The following is a 20,446-nucleotide window of genomic DNA, read 5'->3' as shown; positions in this document are numbered from 1 at the left end:
AGTACATTCAGCCATATTTTATTCACAAGAGGCATAATGTCAGTCCTTCCTTGCTTGCTACGGTTTCTCTCTGAAGTCTCCTATCAAGTCGCTAAGGATCAAAAATGGAAAGAGCTTCTTATTTGTTTAGCACAGACTATACAGAACGTCTTGCTGAAGTACCATAATGTACCAAACTAAATTTCTTGCATCACTGGAATTCCAAAATTGACTACACTACTCAAAACAAACAAACAACACTCCTCAGTATTGTATTACTTGTAAGTCCCAATATTACATGAACTCTTCTGGTCACAGGCAGCGGGATGCTTACTTCCAATAATTAGCTATGACGTTCCACCAGCCTCTAATCCTCAGCATCACAGTTCCCAATGTGTGGGAGAAATAAGCACACAAATTTTGGTTCTCATTCTTCAAGTTCCATGTAAAATTCCTTAATAGACACTGTTTGTTATGCACAGCATGGAAAACAAGCCCAGTTTGTGTCAGGAAACCTGCACTCTTCAGGATTTATAACTTCCTGCTTATGTCAAATGTAAACCTTTTACAATTACTTTTCCATTTTGATCACAATATTTACACAAAATCATATAATATGTGACAGCAAATGGCCAAAAGCATCCCTAAAAAAATCCCTTAGAGTGGTGCTATCCAGTGACCATTATCCTACTATGTCTGCATTCTGAAGTTTGTTGATTTGCCTAGATTTTTTAACTAAACACTGCATATTTAATACAGTGATGTGCCATGAATTATCAAGATAAATCTTTAAAGTTTCTTTCTTAAAGCAAATGATTTAAAAGTTTTACCAGACCTGTTGCTATAAGCCCATGCTGACTGATGTTAATTTATTTCCTTCAGAGCTCTGCATCAGCCATTATACAAAGTAATCCTTTTACAGTCAAAACAGTTGCCCAAAAAAAAATTAGGATTATGCAAGTCAACTGAAAGAGATGAATCAAGGTCTTCTCATAAAATAACCTTAACTAAAAGCTGCAGGATAATGTCAGATACATCATACTTGCATCATATATCTGTCTCAATCAACAATGGAACTTCTCTGAAAACATTTTCAGCATACAAATCAATGGAGAGATTTACATGGCCCTGGTCCACTAATCCGTTCCCCTGGAGCTTCAAAACTCAACATCAAAAATCACAGAGTAGCTTGTTTTAATCCTACGCTATCAGTCATTTTGTTTTTCCCTATTTAGTATGTCTGATTTTAACTTAATTGCCACCGGTAGAAGTGCATTCTAGGAAAATGCTTGGATTTTGTTTACCAGGGTCGCAACTGTGGAAAGCAATAACTGGTGAAAATGAACAAACTAACATTTTAGACAAATGTTAGTTTGTCTACAAACTGAATCCACAGTTATAAATAACACTGAAGTTTCACCCTTAGTCGTTTCAACTTCAGCAAATACTATTCCAGGGTTCTATAGAGGTAGGAGCTTCATTAATCACCAAAGATAAGATGTAGTAAAATCACGATTGCTAAATATGTACATTTTATCCTCTTAATATGAAATACATTTCAAGTTTTCTTCTATGGCAAAGAAACAATGAATGCGCAATTTGATCTAAATTTTCATGATATCAAGCACAGGTTTTACTCAATCAGTTACTAAGATTCTGTATATTCTGTAGAAAGATTTTCTGAACAGTTAGTGCTCAAAAAAGGCATCACAACAAGGCAGCTCAGACTGCCACTGAACTATTTTTAGGGAATAAATTGCTTCAAACACAAAAGAAAACAGCGAACCCACACGTAAGTGGAAGTTGCATTTCCAAATAATTCCTGGGTAGCAACTGGAACGTTTCTGCGCTCTCTAGAGTCTGATAATCTAACTACAGACCAGGAAGTATATGGGCACATCATTAATATCAACACTGTACGTTAGCTCTCAACTCTAAAAAATACCACAAAGCTATGCTTTCTCACACCTTAACTTACAGAAACTTCCACCAAAAGAAACTTCTCTGTCAGCTGTAACAGAAACTTAGCTGTAGCACATCAAGGTATCAAACACTGGAAAAAGGAAAAGTTCCAAGTACAAACTACATTTTCAATGCTATATTACCTAATGCCTTCAGGAGTTCTTCTCGCACAGCGGAAGTGAACTTTCTGACCAGACATAATGTTGTCATGATAGCAAAGAGCAAGTTGTAAGATAATACAATATAGAAGTTTCCCAGCCAGTTAAACCTTCCGAAGTCTCCAAGCAGATCAAATCTGGTGATTCCTGTTAAAATTGCATTTAAGGTTCACATCAAATTCTTGATCACATTTGTTAAGAAACACAAAAACATCACTGTAACATTTTTTACATATGGATGCACAATTCAGACAACACACTACTTATAGCAGACACATGGTTGAACACAAAAGACACTGTTCTCAAGGTCATTTTCCATTTCATTGACCAATATAAAACTGTAAGACACACTTATCAAAGTGTTTAAGTTTCCTAGTGAAATGCTTGGACAATGTGATTTTAAGTAAATTGTCTATTTAGATAAGAATTCTGCTTCTTTAACTTCAGTAAATATAACTAGGAAAGAAAAATATCAGTAGTATCATGAAAACTGCTTGAAATCTCAGTTCCTATGAAATCCATGTTCTATTCCTGAAAAGGATTAAATGCATCACAGGCTTTCTTTATTAAAAATACAGGTAGCAAAAAGCCTTTCCATTAGAGCCACAACATCTTACAGCAAACACTGTCTTTATAAGTGTTTGTTTTGGTTTTTTTTTGAGCCACTGCTTTTGAAACCAAAGTTCAAAGACATCTTTCCAACTGCAGTTTTTCTCCTAGGCCTACCCACCACTACAGCCAGTGAGCATTTACACAGAAGGAAAAGAGTCTGGCTGAAAGACAGGGCTGACAGGTGTTCACAGTGGACCTCATAACACTGATGCCTGCGCTTTAGTGCTGATCAAAGGCTAGTCAATCACTACAGCTAAGTGAGCAAAATTCTTCCAAAATGTGGAAGTGTTTATGAGCTGCAGCATGCATCCCAGAAGGCAGAAGAGGAAGACAGTTGTTCCTCTGTTAGGCCTACATCAGGACTGCACTGAATAAAGGGCAGAATATTGAGATGATACCCCAACAACAGTTGTCTAGGATTGATGAGCCACTATATTCCCCAAACAGATTTGCACAAACGATGTTGATGCGTGCTCTCACAGTTGAGACCAACACTGAAAAGGAAGGAAGCTTTCCTCACCCCAGAGCTGAAATAGCAGCAGAAAACTAGGCAATCAGAAAATAACCTGGCTCAGAAATTCCTGGAAATGAGTTTCCTATCATCCTATTTTGAAAAGGTTTGAGGGCTTTGAAGAACCATGACTTAAATGGTGATAATAAATGAGGAGAGGCAGAATTAAGGGTCAGTTATCCTCCTCTCAAGGGTAAACCTGGCACTTCTAAATCTCATTGTAGCTTGATACCCAAGACTTAGAGCCAGCTATCACAACAGTAAGAGATACAAACACTCCTTGTACTCAGCATCAGTCATTTATATTAAGAACATGGGAATCAAATTTGACATCTAAGAAAAACATGTTAAAAATTAAGAAAATGAAAAGCAGGATAAAGAAAAAGAAAAATGTCACTGAAGCTGATCAAACTAGCAAGAGAAGCAGGGAGAAATATCAAAAAAGCACAGAAGGTCTTAGCAGAAAATGAAGAAACCAGCTGACCGAATTAACTGGTAAACGGATGAAGGACAATAAACACAAAGCTGCTTTCACACGTGAAGGAAAACAGTGCCCTTAACATTCTCAAAAGCAGCTGTGTTTTTGTCAGACTATAGAGCTACAGGAAAATTGAGAAAGTCAGGTTTGAATGTAGAGCCTTCCAGACCCTTAAAGGAAAAAAACCAAAACAGGTACAGCACTGGGTGAAGAGTTCTCTGGGAAAGAAATAATACTCCTTGCCACAACGAGGTTCAAAAGAATATCCAGCAATAGAGCAGGCGTTGTAAAGGACAAACAAAAATTAAGCCTGACACTTCTATTAGAACAGGTGGGAAAAATATTGCTCATTAATTACGTTTTTCTGTTAAAATAAAGTCACTGCTTGTTAGAAAAGATCTGACAGTATCATTTTATAAATCTGTGGGAGAAAAGGATTAAAAAGCTTTCAGTGACTTTCTGATAGAAGTATCTATGCAGCCCACAAAGAAAAGAATTTGCAAGACTGCAATTTGAAAAATTATTCAGTAGCTGAACAGAAAGCAAAAGCTCTAGTGGACACAAATAGATACCCAAGAGAGCTGGCATCAATTTACCAAAAAAACTATTAAAGAATTATTTAGGTTAAAAAAAAAAACAAACAACAACTATGTTTTTAGATTTTACATGCAAATAAGTTCAAAAGTCACTGTTTACTTTAACCATAATACTTGAGTGGAATTCTGGGAAAACTTTGTATATTAGAAATTTCAATTTTGTTTGCACAACTCCTTGTTTCTGTTTTCTGTACAGTGACCTGCTTCCAGTTTGATTCTCAGTGGTTAGCAATATGGTGCTGGTGTGAAATGTTTCTGAAGGAGGACTATTAAAAGGCTAAAAAATGCATTAACTTATTTGAGTAAAAACTTTCCTGGAGTTCTATAAGAATTATTAGAGACCTGCACCATCTACATATCCAATACAAATGTTATTTAAAACTTGCAAACTTGTACAAAATTCTATTTCCGTTTTTAAAACTTGAAAAACATCAGTACGTGTTAGATAACGTCTGCTTTTTTACCTTTCCCATAATGAAGAAGTCTAATCTTTCCCATATAGTCTAGAAACTTGCTTTTTTAATAACGTGAAAAGGCTATGAATCTGCTTAACATATTTATTTCTTTTCATCTATTCAATGCCACAGGGCGGTAGCATGTAGCGCAACACACTGATATTTTTGCAAAGCGCCACATGACTCACTGTACTCTAATACACTCTATTAATCCTGTTTGGACAGCTGTGACTGTGCATTTGTTAGCTGTGCGTTAATTGTTCCATCTTTTTTCTTCTTTTATTTATCTCTATGGCAAACTATTCAGGAATTTCATTTGTTAGTCTTTTTTTCAAGTGAGTTTTACCATTAATCTGTTTCCTATGAGACAACAATGCACCCAGCATGTATACTTACTTCCACAGAATCCATTTATTATCAACTGTTAATCTCGCAGATCATTAACAATTATCTCCCTTTAAATAAGTGATGAATGCAGTAACTTAGTGGACACGATACTAATGTTAAAATTCTGTTCTAAATCACTAATTTTTCAACATAGAATCTTGCTTTTAAGTGCTAGAATTTTTTTACTTGTAAGAACTTTTATCATACTGGCTATACTTTAAAAATGCACTATTTTAAGTACTTGAATTGTTCTTTTGCGTTTGTGAAGTTTTCCTACAGATTTTTAAAACATGAGCTCTATAATGTGTATTTTCAGATTCAACCCTCCGAAGTGCATTAGGGGTGGGGTTTTTGTTTGTTATAGAAATGACCTAGTAAATCTAATAAAACTCATCTATAGACATATGCAGCATGAAGATGTACAGTATAACTTACCAGAAAATATTAACTACTCTTGATTTGACAGTATTCTGGTTGAAAATAAGATGAACTACAGAACCACGTGGTACACATTACTATCTGTGGGCTTAAACTGATCTGAGCTTAAACTCCTAAACTTGTACTAAAGATTCATACAGCCTGATGTGTAGATTTTTGTTTTATTTCATTTACTGCTCCAAATGAAATTCACATTACCTGAAAGTATTCTACACTACTTAAATATGTGATAGGCTTGCAACCTAACTTCAAGAAATCAAGTTGAAGATTACCTAACTAAACAAAGTGAAGATACAAAGCACCTTGTCTTTCCAAACAGTTAAACTTCAAACGCTATTGCCAGTTCCTAACTATAAAATCAGAACTTCTTCGGTTCTACTACGCTGGACTCCAAATTTTTATATTTGAAAACTGAAGTAACAAAGAATGCAAGCAGGCTATTTTAGGAAAAATGAAAGTAGCCTGGTATCATTGCTGATAAAAAACTTTGGTGAAATTACAGTATTAACTGTACTTAAGATGACATTTACACTCAACATTATCTCAAATTTTAAACCTGAAATCCCCAAATGTTTGGTTGCTTTGTTTGGGTTTTTTTCCCCATGAAAACTGAGCACTATAATGTCACAGTGAACATGAAACTATTTTATACTGCCCTAATCAAGCAGTCTACATATCAGTTCTTCCCACCAGAAGTTTAAAAACCTAACCTACCTTTTTAAAAGAGTATAGTCTGTAAAAAATGCTCAGTATCTTTTTTTAGAATGTATATACTGCAGTTTATGTACATAAAATGCATGCTCAACAGCTCATGTTGGTGTAGAAAAGGCCACACATACATGCCCTGTCTATGGGGTCGTCTTTGGTTTTGTTAACTCTATTAAACATCCTTTATTACAAGGTGTTGTACTTCCACTTCACTTACCCAATGTTCTTGACATCACTGGCAAAGCAGAGCTCAGCACCAAGATTGAGACACAGTTTCCAATGATCTGTTTAAAAACGACAAACATTTAAATTAGCTATGGGATTGCTGAAGAAACACAGTGGTCAAGATAAGAAAGAAGAATTCCTGAAAGTTACACCCTTTAAACCGAACCTAAAGCAATTTACAGTAAGATATTGTTAGTCCTGCTCACTTCTGCCACACTTCTCCATATGGTGTTATACAAGATGAAGATGACCCAAGGGATGAGGTAAAAAAATCAAATATGTAATCACTTGCTTTTAATCATCCTTAGATTCAAAATAATTCAAGACTACCATGTTGCAAAGCATCAACTGTTTAGTTAATTCCTGAAACCTTTTGATAAAAGACCCATTCCACAGGCTTAGAATAGATGACTGATACATCAGCTTAAGCTTTGTAGGTAACTGCTTGCAGGATTAGCATTATTTAAAAAATTACAACAAAGAGCTTCCTTTCAATTGAATGCCTGTTGACTACTTTAAACAGAAGGAAAAAATTCACAGCTGTTAGATTTTACTCCAGTTTTTGTAAAGCCTTTATAAAGAGTAATTGAAACTTTCTCTCACAAGAGATCACTTTCTTCAGCTCTAACAGAATTTAAAATAAAACAAAAAATAATTAAATAAAACCCAAAACCTTCTTGAAAGTAGGCAGACATTCCTGCATTCACTGTTTATTTCCACACTATTCCTTGTAAACAATTAGCAGAAAACATTAAGGGTATTCCAACTCCCTATTACCTACTATAACCATTCTGTGTGTTTATCTACTTTCTCACTTCCGGCCGTTTATGGTAAAAATGTCTATACACTACTTTAAAAACACACGAACAACAAACAAACAATGAAACACGAAGAAAAAAGAATTAAATTCATCATCCATTCCTTGGTTACTGAACACCTCTCCTTGTCAGTTGTGGGAATATTCTACCAAAAAGCTAACCATGTTCCTCTGCATTAGGTAACAGCACTTGTTATTCTGAAGCCAGTGCTAAATTGTAGAAAGTCAAATTAGTCTCAGACTGCAAAATGTTGCTGAATATACCTCCTCAGTCTTAGTTTAATTATTCAAATTTAAATTACTTTGTCTGTATTACTTCTAGCAACCAAGTTCTTCGGATTTCAAACAAGCTCCCTGAAGTACAGTTAGCACAATCAAAGTTACTCATTAGCAATACGCTTCCTTTGAACAAAGTTCTTTCACTAGCTTTTCTATAGCTAGTTAACAAGCTCTGCTATTCCCAGCTTTTTACAAGTGAATGGATGCCATCCAAACTAAACAGAGCACATCCTTTTTCCCACTCATTCAGCATTTTGAAAATCTTCCAGTTTGTGTTTACCCAGCTTACAAACAAATACTGATCACCGCAAATGAGCCATTCAGGGTAATTACTAACTAAAAGAGTCAGTTTGCCTTGGGTGGCAAGAAAGAGAAGGGGCCATCACCACCGCAGACTTTACCTTACCTTTGTCATAGTTGTATCATCCTTCCTGGGAGTAAAATTCTCAAAAAACCGAAGACTGTAGAAGCCGACGACAGAGGACACCATAAGATAGCTGTGAGAATCAAGGAAAAAGGGACTGCCAAGGAATGCAAGTTTCACTCAAGTTCTCAGCAGACTCCTAAAAGTCTTAAGAATCAAAGGGGAAAAAAAAGAAAACCACACACACACACAAAAAAAACCCCACCAACAAAAAACAAAAACATGCTTGAGTGCTTGAGAAGGACTGGTCTGTATCTCCCCACACAAGTGTCTGAGTAAATTATCAATGTCCCAGAAAACTGGACAGAATACTTGTTAACAGATAGAATTCTTCAAGAAAGGATACAAAATCAAAATGATTTCAAGTGCTGCTCCCACAAAACCAAAGGTGGACAGGGAGGCATTTCCTATTCCAGGCCCCTATAAGGAGAAAAGTATTTTGCATAATTTAGTAAGATACACCCAACTGTGTCATAAAGTTAACTTTTACCAGGACCAAAAAACCTAATGTCTTACATGAAGTAGTCATTTCTCAATTCAGTGTTTAAGGGGCATTTTGATGTTCTGACCTTCGAGTCTCCCATCCTATGCAATGGCATCAGCCAGCTTTCAAACCTGAGTGAAATGTATTACTAAGACAGAAGGTACAGTGATTCATATTTTATGCATATGGCATCCCACCATGCTACATTCCATACCTACCCCATTATTTTGGAAACTAAAATAAATGGTTTCAAAAGGTAGCACTTCTAGTTGTTCACAATACACAGGCAGAGTGGCCATCACCACTAGAAACCTTGTATAGAGCTCAGCAAGCTCACATACAGTGATACACAAGGAAAAGCATTACTAAGTTAATACAAAAATCTTCATGATTAAAGACACTACAACTCCTCAGTGTGCTGTTCTTGACTTTCTTCAAGGAGTTTTATAACAAAAGATGTGAAAATGTCGTATTTTAAGTGGAACACAAACCAAGATAAGCTTTTTGTATTGGTTTTTAATATAGCTTCTTAAATTGAAGATTTCTTGTTCACAAAAATGTAGGAAACGTGAAGAAAATGCAACTCCAGATTAAGGATTTACTTTAGTGAATCACTGTATCTTCACTAAGATTCTGGACTAGTTTTATCAAGAACACACTATAACATGTCATGTAATAAATGTTTATGTGCGCACAGGGACAAAACCTAGAAGCAAAGTCAAGGCGGAGACTCATTTGTTTCCATGTTATTAAAGCAGAAGTTCTCACGTGCACTTTTCTAAGGGCTCCAAAGCTTTACTAAAGTTATTAAAAATATACATAAAGTTTACTTTACCCCTGATCCCTTTGGCATTGCAGTCTCATCAACCAACAGGTAAAGAATGTTGAGAGCAACTAAGAGGACTGAGATGGACTGTAAGGAAGCAGAAATAGTCTTGTTATTTAAAAGTACTCTACATTTTTAAAATGCATACATTTATCCCCACCAGATTTTGTAATGTTAATGGTTTTTTTTAAAAAAATGGTTCAAGAGAAGAACGTCAAGTTTGTTGTTTAAACACACATCATTCAATTTCAAAACTATCCTCCCAGATGACACAGAATTCTTCATACTTTTCACTGGGGAAAAAAGGAAAAAAAGGCAGAAATTCTTACTGTCTCAATCAGTAGCAGTATCATAACAGCTGGATAGACTAAATTCCTTTCCCAAGCAGAAGCTTTTTTCCTCCGTTCTGTTCAGAGGAGAAAACACAGAAGCTTAATACTGTACATCACCTTGAAATAACACACATAAAAATCATTCAGCTCTGTATAAGCACTTGCCGTAACTACAGTTAAGAAAAGTAATCTTATCTTGAACTGACACCAACCAGTTCATAAAAATACCCACCCTGAAGAGCTGTACAAAGCAATGCCAAAAACATGAAGCCTCTTTAGAGAAAGGCTGGGCAGAGACAGAGATTTTTCTTGTTTACAGGCATGTTTTACCATAGCACTTCCCCTCCCTCCCCCTGCATACACCAGTTCTGCAAAGGTTAAAATATACCTAATGTTAAATTATGCTGATTACATGTACATTCTAGTACAACCTAAAGGGACAGAAGATAATTTTAAATATTTAAACAGTATTTTCCTCTTACAACATAAGGCAAGACAGACAAGACTAACTCACTGCACATCACTAGTACATCTAAAAAGAAAACCCAAATTTTTCTTCCCAGTCTTAAGTTATCCCACCGAATAATGCAAACCTTTGAATAAATAAGGAGACTCCTGTCAAGCGGCTGCCATTAGCAGAAGTATCACTTTTCAGTTTTAAAAGACAGAAACCTGCTAAGAATTATTTTACTGTTCTTAAAAACAACCTTTTATAGAAGTAATTCAGAAACAGAGGAAAGTAATGTCTTAGATTATTTCAAATAATCATAAGTGTATCATTACAAGTATGAAAAAACATGTTATTGAGCTCCATGCAAGGAAGTGAATATGTTACAATTTTTCTAAGGTTACGTTAAGAGTAAGATTCAATTCAGACTCCCTACATCAATTTGTTTGTTAGAGGGGTGTAATGATTCCATGTAATGTAATTGTAGAAACTATGAAGATTTGAAAGGATTGCAAATACACAAATTTCGTTAAGAACAAAGTGGAATCAATCAAGTGACTGCTACAAGCTAAACACAACATCTTAAGGTCACTTATTAAACCGTAATGCACATGAAACAGTAGGGGGAAAAAGTGTTATTACCTAGATTTGTTTTCCTGCTTTTCACCTTTTCAAGTTCCCGTTCCAACTCTGCTGCCTGGTATTCTACCATGGAAGATATACCTATTAACACAGAAGACAGAATTTTCTTTTGGATGAGACTAACCGTAGTACTGTAAGACACTGTGACAATTCAGATTTAGGAAGCATCACATAAACACTTGTGGCTTTAAACTGCAGGTGTTTGAGACTCTTCAACTACTTTTCAAAATTCAGAGGCTTAGTCGAGAAACCTCTAAGTCTGTCTAACCAGAAGAGTTCAACACATCAGAGGTTTTGCAATGTGACCTTCTTTGATCCCTGCCTAATCTGTTGGCTGGCTGCTGCGAGAACTAAGAACAGCTACCGCTGAATTGTCACACAGGTCCAAAACCCAGTTATGTTGTGGCAGCCTGAAACTGGATGTCTCAAATGCTTCATTCTTCTATCTCTCAATGATTCATATATCAAGATGTAAAGAATCTCTCAATGTTCTTCAAGTGCATTATTATTATTTAGCAACTTAAAGTTTGGAGCAATGGCCCGCTTTGCCTAAGTAAGCTGGTGGCTAGACCTCCAGTTTCAGTTTGTGCCACTCCATCCTTTTCCCCAGTCCTTTTTCCTCAGCAAACTCAGTTTCCATATTGCTGACCTGCTTGTTGACTTGTCTTCTGCTCATATCTGCTCACTCAATTCGGTCAGTCTGTGCCACAGAGTACCCTCTGACAACCACAATCAGATCTTCCTCACAACCACGTGCGAGATCACATTCTTTCACTTTCCTTTTTACAGTTCACAGCATAGAGACATCACTATTGTGGAACTACTCAAACTCTCCTCTGCACCAGCTGAAAACTGACAACTGTAATATAAATTCCTCTCTCCCTTGCTGATTTTCAGCCTGAAAGCTGCTCAGCAACTCTTCCTCCCATCTATACATGGGCTCTAGGAAATCCAGCCCATTTTCCCTCTCCATCCTTTTCCTTTTCTGCCTCCCATTCTCTACCAACCACCCATTTTTCCAGTGCAGGCACACCATGGTTTGTCTCCTGGATTCCAGTTCCTACACAAACACTGCACAGTGCTGAAGTAATGACACAGCTCTGGAATGCTGACTAGAGATCTGCTGTTTCAGTTCTGATCTCATCATACTTTAACCTCTGCAATCACACACTGGAAATATTCTTCCCAGCATAAGTTAGAAACACTATCCTTTTGCCCTACTTTCATCCTTTTTTTCTGTATAATCTCACCTGACAATACGTTAAGAGGGCTCATATTTTCCCTGTCTGTTCCAAGACAGTCTCTCTCTGTGGCAGCGACAGTTCAAGGTCTTAATAAACCTTAAGTCCTGTTCTTTCTCCATTTACATTGATGCCCTTCACCTCATGACCATTCCCTACCTTTGACCTCACCTTTGACTGTGGGCTAACCTGTAATAGCACCATGCTCCCGGTACCTTTTTAAATACACTCTAATAAATTTCTGAGACTATTAGTCTTGACCAGGCTTTTGTCTCCTATCTTCATCATTCACCTACAAGCACTAAACAGCACTCAGGCTGCTGGCAGACTAACACTACTTTATATTCCAGTCTCATTATTTCCTCATTTTCTGTTGTCTGCTCATCCATCCAGCAATCTCAGTATAAGATAAGAAGGTAAATTTCTCATCCCATCCAGCTCCCACATTCTCCATATTACAGCACAGTGAAGTCCTACCTGAAAACAAAGATATACAAGAGTATTCCTTGAATTTTAAAAAAAAAGCTTTTATTCTTTTTATTTCAGAGTATTCACAGATTTTCTCAATGCAGACAAACTATCAATGAGGCATCCAGCTGTTTCAAAAACTGATTGTTTAACTGCATGCTTCTTTCATACACAGTTTTGCACATAACACAACCACTGTGCTATGCTTAAACATTTTTTATATCAGTGACATAATGTGTATGATGCAATAGTTACAGAGCTTCACATATATACATATCTCAAATCCCAGGGCCAAGCAGTAAGACCTACAAATGCCGTTTTCTAACAATTTCTATTCACTTGAAGTACCCGCAATAAGAATGTCAGTTTAACTTCTGTGTATTTAAAATAAGTAATCATAATACACAGGTTTTCAGAAAAAAGATGGCTTTAAAGTTATCTAATTATCATTATAAAAATAAATTTTTGTGCTGATATATTCCCTCTGATAAAAGTCTAAACTACCTATTTTATAGAATGATTAATTACTACAAGTTGAGAAAAAGGCTAGCTATAAAGCTCAGTGGAAAAAGTCTCAAAACCTTTAACAGAAGCAGTTGAAAAAGACAAAAAAATACAAGTTAGCATCTTACATTTTCTTCTACATAATTAAGGGTCTCTGAGAAAATGCTTTATTGAAGATATATGTTGTTTCTAACCCTCTATATAAAAATCTAGAGCTTAAACCACTGATATTCACGGGAGTATTTCCAACAAAGTCAGCACGATTACATTAGGTCCCTAAGAGATACTTCAATAGAAATTCTGAATCATATTTAAGCGCTGTTGTAGTTCCTCCTTAAAAATAGTAGCAAACAACAGACTGCTATACAAAAGGATATTTTACGACAGGGGAAGGCAAAGTTTCAGATCAGTCAAAAGAGTATTTGAAAAGGATGCAGCTAAATTCTTAAAAGCTCTATAACATTAGCTTTATTTCAAACATGCACAAAGTTCAATGTCAGCGCTGTCTAGCCAATAAATCAAATCGGTAGACGAGACTTGTTTGGACTAGCAATGAAAAGTTAGAAGGGATTCTCCAAGAAAGCCACAAAGCAGCTCATTTAAGGTCAATTTAACGGTATTATTCTGTTTTTCTTCCAGCCCCGACATAAGATTTCAGTACCTCAAAGGAAATTGTAAGAGTATCTATTTGCATTCCCCCTAGGTGATTGGCAGTTCAACACCAATTAGTTCAAAATTACACTGTTACTAGCGTGCAATAAAAACAACACCTTTCATCTTTCTTACATAGGTAAGGATACCTTCAGAGCCAATAACTTTGATCAAGTAAGTATTTTTGATCCTACCCCACCCGTCTCTTTGGATTCAGGAAAACTAATAGCTGAAGGCAACTTTTTTCTTTTAATATAAAAAAAGTCCCAGCTTTATTCTTCCACTGTAGGAGTGATGTGGGTACTGAAATATAATACACTGGAAACAAACATTTTCCCAAAGCCCAGTATATCTTCAACAGATAAAAATACTAGGGTAGATAACACAATCAAACTTTCCCCTCCCTCCTCCTCCAATTTTCAGTTACACACTGTAGACACCTGAGAAGGAAGAAGACTGGTTTCCGTGAAGAAGATATGCAGTTTCACAGTTAGATGTATTTTCAAATATGAAGAGCTTTACAGAATACTCTTATCAACTGCATCACAGTCACAATAGTTACACCTATATGAATCAAGAACGGCACCAGCTCACATAGCTATTTTCCTCCTCTGAAAACTGGCTTATGTTAGCCCCTTCCCATGACCAGACACTGTCGGAGGAAGCATTATTTATGACTGGGTGCTAGGAGTGTGATAGCACTATTTTACCAAGGGGAAAATAAAATAAAAATCAGCATTGACAATCACCAAGTATCGCTTATGCCTGTGCTCCAGTCCTCTTCAGTTTTAATAAAAAAATCAACTTTGGGGTTATATGTACAAATGCAGTATGTATTTTAAAACACTTTACTGCAAAACTGCCTAGCAAGATCACTTAAGCACATGTATTTCTATTATCTAGGTGTTCCTGCTCCGGCAGGGGGATTGGACTAGATGACCTTTCGAGGTCCCTTCCAATCTCTAGCATACTGTGATTTCCACTATCACAACTATGGAAGAATTGCAAGAGCCATGGCACAGGAAGCATGTAGCCTAATGTATCTGCTCTGATACAGCAACACAAATACTTGCACATTTGTGTGTTAAATCACAGATTACAGCCTCTAATATCACAGCACTACATTTACTGATGCAATTAGCATGGCACCTCTAGTTGTACGCATTTTTTAAAGATGCGGGAAACATGATAAACATGAGTCTTCATCATTCTGGCAAAAACTGTGTCTATTTTTCTGGGTATAATTTGTACATATTAGAAAGACTTCTGGCAGAGAAGATGAAACTTCCCACTTAATTGAGAGCCATACTTAAATTTACTTAAATAACTACTCACAAAGATTTTGCAGAGTATATTCTTGTGCACATAACATACTGCCCCTCACCTACAAACTATATCAGAGTTTAGATTATTATTTACTTTTCAGCTAGAGGCCATTAATCTTCTCCATACATCAAGCTATGGTTTTTCAAGCACTCCTTTGGGCAGTGGTGTCAATACACTCCCTCAGCATGTGAAACAGAATTCAGTTCCTTTTCCCATCAAAGAACATTTAAGCTCTGCGTCTTTCACCTCTCATGAGTAGGCTGGTGAGAGCTCTGTGAAACATGGGCGTGCATGGGCATGGGACTCTTCATTAGATTGTAGTGATAGGACAAGGGGTAACGGGTTCAAACTTAAACAGGGGAAGTTTAGATTGGATATAAGAAGGAAATTCTCTCCTGTTAGGGTGGTGAGGCACTGGAATGAGTTGCCCAGGGAGGTTGTGAATGGTCCATCCCTGACAGTGTTCAAGACCAGCCTGGACGAGGCCTTGGGTGATATGATTTAGCGTAAGGTGTCCCTGCCCACGGCAGGGGTGTTGGAACTAGATGATCTTAAGGTCCTTTCCAACCCTAACTATTCTATGATTCTATGCTGCAGTTCCACTATGCTGAATACATATCAATTCAATGAGAAAACCTAGTCTTTTGGCTGGTGGTGCAGGAACACTCCTGTACACATCCTAAATCCAGACCCCATTAGTAGATGCCTACAAACAGACTAGGTCTACCTCACAAGTAATATTACTAAAATGCAATATAAACTGTCACAGACTTCTACACAGATCAGCAGCAGGCACTTATCACCTAAATAATCACATTCTCCACCTGAACAGCAGAAACAACTCTGCACTACATTTAATAGATACAGAAAAGTGACCCAATAGTTATTCAGGTATTGCTTTTCTTGTACACAAGCACAACCACCATGACAACATAAAATATTCAGTAACAAATATTTTACAGTTGCTAGCTAACATCAAAAACACAGAACAATAATTACTCCATCACAGCTTCAAAGACACTGTACACACTTTTTGTGCATCTGTATGTGAATGCATATATATATAAATATATATATATATCTCTCTCCATGTCAGTATGAAAACCTAAGCTTCTAAAACAGCAAAGGTGAACATTACTTCTACACAAAGAAGTCACTAGTCCACCACAAATTTTAAACACTGGAATAAAGACGACCACCACGATCTGCTGCTATAAAAGGTACTTTCCCTGAACCAAGCAACTTCGAAAAGAGATTTACTGAGACTTGAAAGAAGAAAAGATTGAGATATATGACAGAAGACTTAAGAGAGAAAGGCAGGAAATCGAGAAAATTAAGGCTAAAATAAGTCATAAGACAACAATGGATGTAGTCATATCCAACAATGGATGTGTCATGACATGAATATTCTTTGGTTTTCCAACCTGAAGCAACTGTAATAAATTGTGAATAGATGGCTTATCTGTGCAGCTAAAAAACAATTCGGAAGAGAATTTGTACATCATCATTTCCAGGTTTGTAGAATCAATATTTTTTTTTGTAATTGGTGCCTGCCATGCTGCAATACGCTCTTACAAACCAAAAGTTCGTACTATTTTTGAACATACATCAAAACAAACACCTTAAGAACTACAGAATTCTAATACTACATACAAGAATTCTAAAACATTTGAATAATTATTCATTTTAATTATTAATAAAATTACTGAAATTATTAAATTCAAATACTCCTAGAATATAAAGAACTGCTCTGATGTTTAATGAATTACTACCTAAGATTCTAAATAATAATGAACTGAAACAGAAAAAATCCTCCAAATGAAAACCAAAACTCATAATGCAGGAAGTTGAACCTCTTGCTAGTATAAATTCATTGTTCTTCAGATAAGGCTAAAATACAGTCATTTACCAATCCAAACTATTTTGCAATACAGGTGGTGGGTCTGGTCAACTACTCAATCTGCTTTCTCAGTCTCAGAATATTCATATATTAGAGCTCATGAACATGTTAAAAAAAACATAATCAAAGCAAACAACACAAGCCAATCTTGAACATCACAGTGAACAATGGAACATAAGCCTAATAATGCTTGTTACACACTAAGATGCTGAAGTTTTCTATTTTGAGAGAAAAGGCTATGCAACAGTGAGATCAATGCTCCTGATCAGAACCACTCTAGTGTAAATACTGCATCTGAAACAGTATCAGAACAAGCATACCATTAAGCCTCCTCTGAATTGCTTCTTCCTCCAAAGTGATGATGTACATCTGCTCATCTAGGTCTTCAAGGATCTGTATTAGTAAACAGAAACATGAACTGACTACCAGAGTCACTTGTTTAGAAAAAACTGCAGTCAACTAGTCAGGTTCATTTTGTTCTAGTAACCTGCATTTTAAATATACAGTCTACAACTCTGCAATACTGATACAAATAAGAGCCCCACAAAATATTATTCCATTCTATTACAGATCTATTTCTTTATGGTAAGCAAACTTTTTGTTAAGTTTTCATTTCAGGTTAAAGCTCTTTTATGTTCACTTTGGATCTAAAGACACTTAAGGAACAGGGGAGAGGACAGTACATCTGACCTTCCCCTGATACATTCAAACCATACCAACCTTCACACTCAATTTGATTTAAACAAAAATACCTACAGATTTTGAAAAAGTGTATTTTAAAAAGTGACTTTTCACATAAGCCAGTATTTCAAGCAAGTATGAATTTCTACTGGAAGATAAAACAAAATAAATTAAGTCTGTCTACCTTACTATCAGGTACTATGAGTTTAAAGCTTACAAACAGCCAAACAATACGTATTTTCTTTGTATTTTCAGGGTTGAACTGACTAATGAAAAGGAATGCAGGACCCAAGTGTATCCAAATTTTAGCAAATACAAACTAAGAAATGTGACAGCAAAGTCACTAGAGCACTTGTACATTATGCAAACTTCTCCCTTCCCTCACAACACTCAGTACAAGAACTCAGTCTAAGATCTTGAAGATGCTAACTACCTCCATTTTTCACTCATCCAAGTGTACTCCCACATACCCTTTTTGTTATCCAGCCTTAGCTTTGTATCCTTTGCTTAGTTTTGTATCATTTGCTTCTGAACTCAGAACAAACCCACATTTTTCAGGCATTTATAAAACAGACGCAGGAGGCAATACTGGCAATAAATATTAATACTAGTAGCAGTGATATAAATTGGAAAATCAGAGGAAGCCTATAATATTAAAAAAAAACTTTTTCTGTAGAAAAGAATACGCTTTTGTGCTCTATGAAAATCTTTAAACAAGTACAGAAATACTGACTATAGAAACTCTGATGAACTGAAGAGAACTGCAAAGAAGTGTAAGCATTCAAAAAGGAAATACCCTAATGCCATTCCACTTTCTAACAGAGAGCAAATGAGGACAGATTTGTGTAACACTTACTGTTGGCTTCACCAGCAACTGACCCATTACTGTAAACATCCGTGAAAGTCCCACTGGGGTGCATACTGCAGAGGAAAAAAGATCAGTGTAAACAGTGATTTGTAAGTCAAGGACCAATTTTATTTGGATGTTCAAAGTGCTATTCCACATATAATCAAGCACAGTTTTGAAGAGAACTGCAGGAGCTTCAAGCTCCAATATGAACTTTAAACCACACTGTTATCATACAAATTTTGAACAAGACAAGCATCTCTCCCCTTCGAGAGCATAAGTGTGATTTTTTTTCTTTTTGTAAACAAGGAACATCATCTAATCAGATATCTTGAACTTGCTCAAGTAATTATTTATTCAAAGCATGTGGCATCAGAGGCTATGTCTACACTAGTAAATTCAGCAGTGCCAGGATACATTCCTGGGCATTAAGACTCGCTTGCCTATACCAGTAAATTGCTAGAACTATCCATGGCATAATATGCCCTGGGCCAGTTAGCACTTTCCCAAACAGTTCTCAGGTGCAGTTCTAGAGTTCCTGCAGTCCAGGAACCAATATCAGGAAGTGATACCCACAGAGCCACCTACTGCATACTGCAATATCACGGACAGAAAGACACTAGTTGGCCAGAGCACTGGAGACCACTGAAGACCCATTTAATCTATTGGCACAGGTGTAGCTGTGAGGTCAAGAGATCATGATGCTGCTTTGCTAAGTTGTACTGCAACTTCAGTTAATAGCAGGCTCAGCCAGCAGATTTGAAGCTATTTTTCTTTAAAATAACAATGGGCCCTTTTTGATCATAGCCTGTGATTGTTTCCAGGTATGGTGCATGTGTGCTTGCTGGGAGAAAGGCTCAAGCCATGATAATAGAAAATTATTAGTAAAAATCAACAGTTTCAGGAGAACAGCCTTCAAATAGTGTGTGAGAAGTGTGTGAGAGACAGAACAAATTTGTAATAGCATAGATAAGAATATATATTTATGTTTCCATTATATCAGAACAGAGTTGCCAAATAACAGAGAAGCACATAAGATTTCATAGGGAGGATTAAATTTATTTTTAAATGGTGTTTCCCTTTGGCTACTATGTACTATACGAAAAATACAAAAGGCTAAGTTAAGATAGTCTTCATTCACAACAAAGGAAGCCTACAGGAAAAGCAAAAAAAGAGAATGGAAGTGATGCTCCAAATCACCACAGCAATATTCATACACCGCTTCAGCAACTAAGCCAGCTGAAGATATAAGGAAGCTTTACCCCAGCCATCTACCACCTTCCCGCTGTTGTATGATGTCTTTTCAGCTAAACAGAAAACGCAGCTTGGAGCACCTTTACTTCAGTGATTTGCTTGTACAAGTTACAAATAATTCTTCCAAAACTTGGTATTTAAACCCAATTATTTTGGTGAACTGGTTTACAACAGCCCCAGAATGCACCCTGTGTTTTCAGCTGTACCAAAACAAATAAGAGACAAGAGATACAAAGTCTGTAAGCAAACTGCCCCATTAAAACCATTCAGCAACTGCTGTGACTCACTCTTCAACAGCTTACAGGAGACACTCAAAACCACTTTTTTCCTCCTTAATCCACACCCCTCCCTCCAAATAGTTAAACTTGATTTAAGAATCTCCACATAGAGAGAACCTAAGGAGACTCACCAAAGTCTCTAAGAGCAACACCTTTCACAAAAAGATCTGCTCAGTCTTAAGGATGTTTTGAACTACCATTCCCCACAATGACAACCCTGTGTTAGCTGTAAACCTATCAAGCCTAGAGAACAAATGAAATCAGGATAATCTGGAGAGGGTTATGTTCTGTCCTCCTCACAGCAATTTCCTAGAAATTACCTGGGGAGGGAAGATGGGGACTGAAATTACAAGTGGGATTTGGAAGCTTCCATCATTTATCTTATTCCCCTAAACACAGAATTACAGAATTAACTAGGTTGGAAAAGACTTTCAAGATCATCAAGTCCAACCACCACCCCAGGACCGCCAAGTCCACCACTAAATCACATCACTAAGGCCCTCATCTGCATGTTTTTTGAACATGGATGTCTACA

At 36.5% G+C, this 20,446-nt stretch overlaps 1 protein-coding gene across 3 annotated transcripts in view; it reads right to left on the bottom strand.

The window, feature by feature from the left end:
* LMBR1 (limb development membrane protein 1) overlaps nt 1-20,446 on the bottom strand; it is a 75,409-nt gene that overhangs the window by 3,924 nt on the left and 51,039 nt on the right. For all 3 annotated transcript variants that reach the window (XM_057416479.1, XM_057416480.1, XM_057416481.1), the window contains 9 exons: nt 18,389-18,453; nt 17,172-17,244; nt 10,762-10,842; nt 9,669-9,745; nt 9,349-9,426; nt 8,376-8,449; nt 8,012-8,102; nt 6,502-6,568; nt 2,085-2,246 (listed from right to left, as the gene is read on the bottom strand). In XM_057416479.1, the coding sequence (XP_057272462.1) occupies nt 2,085-2,246; nt 6,502-6,568; nt 8,012-8,102; nt 8,376-8,449; nt 9,349-9,426; nt 9,669-9,745; nt 10,762-10,842; nt 17,172-17,244; nt 18,389-18,453 (768 nt within the window). The remainder of the gene's footprint in view (nt 1-2,084; nt 2,247-6,501; nt 6,569-8,011; nt 8,103-8,375; nt 8,450-9,348; nt 9,427-9,668; nt 9,746-10,761; nt 10,843-17,171; nt 17,245-18,388; nt 18,454-20,446) is intronic.

The sequence above is a fragment of the Pezoporus wallicus genome, unplaced genomic scaffold (assembly GCF_028554395.1).
Source record: "Pezoporus wallicus isolate ANWC-B61680 ecotype Strahan unplaced genomic scaffold, APGP_CSIRO_Pwel_v1 contig_3847, whole genome shotgun sequence".
In the NCBI taxonomy this organism is placed as follows: Eukaryota; Metazoa; Chordata; class Aves; order Psittaciformes; family Psittacidae; genus Pezoporus; species Pezoporus wallicus.
Note: the sequence above shows the minus strand (reverse complement) of the source record. Positions and strands in the feature narration are given on the sequence as shown.